The sequence below is a fragment of the Notamacropus eugenii genome, chromosome 1, assembly GCF_028372415.1.
Source record: "Notamacropus eugenii isolate mMacEug1 chromosome 1, mMacEug1.pri_v2, whole genome shotgun sequence".
Classification (NCBI taxonomy): Eukaryota; Metazoa; Chordata; class Mammalia; order Diprotodontia; family Macropodidae; genus Notamacropus; species Notamacropus eugenii.
The window spans coordinates 412,028,478-412,030,924 of NC_092872.1; the positions used below are offsets into that span (position 1 = coordinate 412,028,478).

At 39.5% G+C, this 2,447-nt stretch overlaps 1 protein-coding gene across 2 annotated transcripts; it reads left to right on the forward strand.

Moving 5' to 3' along the window:
• Positions 1–516: 516 nt before the first annotated feature.
• On the forward strand, positions 517–2,029 carry LOC140518716 (protein MEMO1-like). 2 transcript variants are annotated; one of them, XM_072631068.1, is made up of 2 exons: positions 530–1,021; positions 1,165–2,029. In XM_072631068.1, exons 1-2 carry the CDS (start codon positions 732–734, stop codon positions 1,478–1,480), a joined length of 606 nt encoding a protein of 201 aa, XP_072487169.1. In that variant the 5' UTR covers positions 530–731; the 3' UTR covers positions 1,481–2,029. The 2 variants fall into 2 exon arrangements, with proteins under 2 accessions (XP_072487168.1, XP_072487169.1); XM_072631067.1 differs by having other exon boundaries at positions 517–2,029.
• Positions 2,030–2,447: the final 418 nt, after the last annotated feature.

A 2,447-nucleotide genomic window follows, 5' to 3' on the forward strand; every position in this document is an offset into this window, starting at 1 on the left:
GGTTTTCTTAGGCAAAATGCCTTCCACACTCAGAGCAAGAACTATGGAATTCATTTGTAAGATGTAGCAGATCATGTTTGTGTGTGTATGTGTGTGTGTGTGTGTGTATTATGTTTTGATTTGTTATATGATTTCTTTCCTTTATTTTAGTTCATCTATACAGCATGACTATAGTAAAAACATATTCAATAGGAAAGTATATGTAGGGCCTATATAGAATTGTGTGCCGTCTTCGGGAGGGAGAGGGGTAAGGGGGATGGGGGGGTAAAAATCTGAGTTTTATGGTAGTGATTGTAGAGCATTAAAAAAAAATAAATTAAATAACTTAAAAAATGGAAGAAAATGTAACTCATGGGAAAAGCAACTGTCCTGGAAAATAGAACCAGGAGAGACAATATCAGAATCATTAGACTCCTTGAAAGCCATGATCAGAACAAGGACCTGGACAACATCTTTCAAGAAATTATAAAGCAGCTCCTCCTGGGCTGGGCCCGTGGTGCCTCGTCCCCTCCCCGAGCCGTTCCTGCAGCCGCCGCCGCCGCCTCCTCATTCATCCTCGTGCACCATAGGCGGCACAGGTTCCAAGATGTCCAACCAAGTGGTCTGCCGCGAAGCCAGTCACGCCGGGAGCTGGTACACAGCCTCAGGTCCTCAACTGAATGCACAATTAGAAGGTTGGCTTTCACAAGTACAGTCCACAAAAAGACCTGCTAGAGCCATTATTGCCCCCCATGCAGGATATACTTACTGTGGGTCTTGTGCTGCTCATGCTTACAAACAAGTGGATCCATCTATTACCCGGAGAATATTCATCCTTGGGCCTTCCCATCACGTGCCCCTATCTCGATGTGCACTTTCCAGTGTGGATATATATAGAACACCTCTGTATGACCTGCGTATTGATCAAAAAATTTATGGAGAGCTTTGGCCGACAGGAATGTTTGAGCGCATGTCTCTGCAGACAGATGAAGATGAACACAGTATTGAAATGCATTTGCCTTATACTGCTAAAGCCATGGAAAGCCATAAGGATGAGTTTACCATTATTCCTGTATTGGTTGGAGCTCTGAGTGAGTCAAAAGAACAGGAATTCGGAAAACTCTTCAGTAAATATCTAGCGGATCCTAGTAATCTCTTTGTGGTTTCTTCTGATTTCTGCCATTGGGGTCAAAGGTTCCGTTACAGTTACTATGATGAATCCCAGGGGGAGATTTATAGATCCATTGAACATCTAGATAAAATGGGCATGAGTATTATAGAACAACTAGACCCCGTATCTTTTAGCAGTTACTTGAAGAAATACCATAACACAATATGTGGAAGACATCCCATTGAGGTGTTACTAAATGCTATCACAGAGCTCCAGAAGAATGGAATGAATACGAGCTTTTCATTTTTGAATTATGCCCAGTCAAGCCAGTGTAGAAACTGGCAAGACAGTTCAGTGAGTTATGCAGCTGGAGCACTTACAGTCCACTGAAGCTCTGAATACTCAGGGATACCACCTGCACATACTCATTCTCTAAATGAGGTCCCAGCCTAGCCCTTACAAAGATACAGTTCCTGGTCTTTGGGGATACTGAAACCGCAAAATTAATAGAACTTTCTTCTCTTCTTTTTTAGTAGGTGTAGTCCTTCCTTAATTTCAACTCATTATAAAATGCTTTCTTGTTTAGGACAATGGAAGGAAGGAAGGCTGGCATCAAAATATTTTGTGATTTAAAAGTGATGATGGATGTAAAGTCATGGTGGCAGATGGTCCTTCAAATACAACCTGTAAAGCATTTACCATATTCTAAATTTGCACTCTTTGCAGACCTGTGCACATATATTCAGCTTTCAGAATAGTTTTGCAAATTATAAACAAACAAAAAAGGGTGGAAGCTTTTTAATAATGAAAATTGCATTTATAAATGATCTGTATTAGAATATAATAAATCTCCAGTAGAGTAAACTACTACCCATGTTGTACAACAGATACCTTCTATTTTAGTTGCTAATAAAGGGCTACACAACTCAAAAAAAAAAATTATAAAGCAAAACTGCCCTGATATCCTGGAACTGGAGAGCAAAATAGACATTGAAAGAATCTGCTGATCACCTCAGGAAAGAGATCCACAAATAAAAACCTCAAGGGACATTACAGTTAAATTTCAGAACTCTCAAGTTCAGGAAAACGTACTGAAAATGGCCAGAAAGAAAAAATTCAAATATTGAGGCATCACAATCAGGATTACAGAAGACTTGGCAACAGAATCATTAAAGAATTCGGTGTCATGAAATGTAATTCTTCAGGAAAAAGGAGCTAGGACTACAACCAAGAATTACTTACCTAGAAAAGTAAGCAAAGTAATACATCAAGGGGAAATATAGTCAATCAACAAAATAGAAGGATGCAAGTCTGCATAAGGAGAAGACCAAAACTAAATTAAAAATTTGACTTCCAA

Coding starts and splice junctions, on each gene's coding strand:
- LOC140518716 (XM_072631067.1), top strand. CDS start 587: ATGTCCAACCAAGTGGTCTGCCGCGAAGCCAGTCACGCCGGGAGCTGG.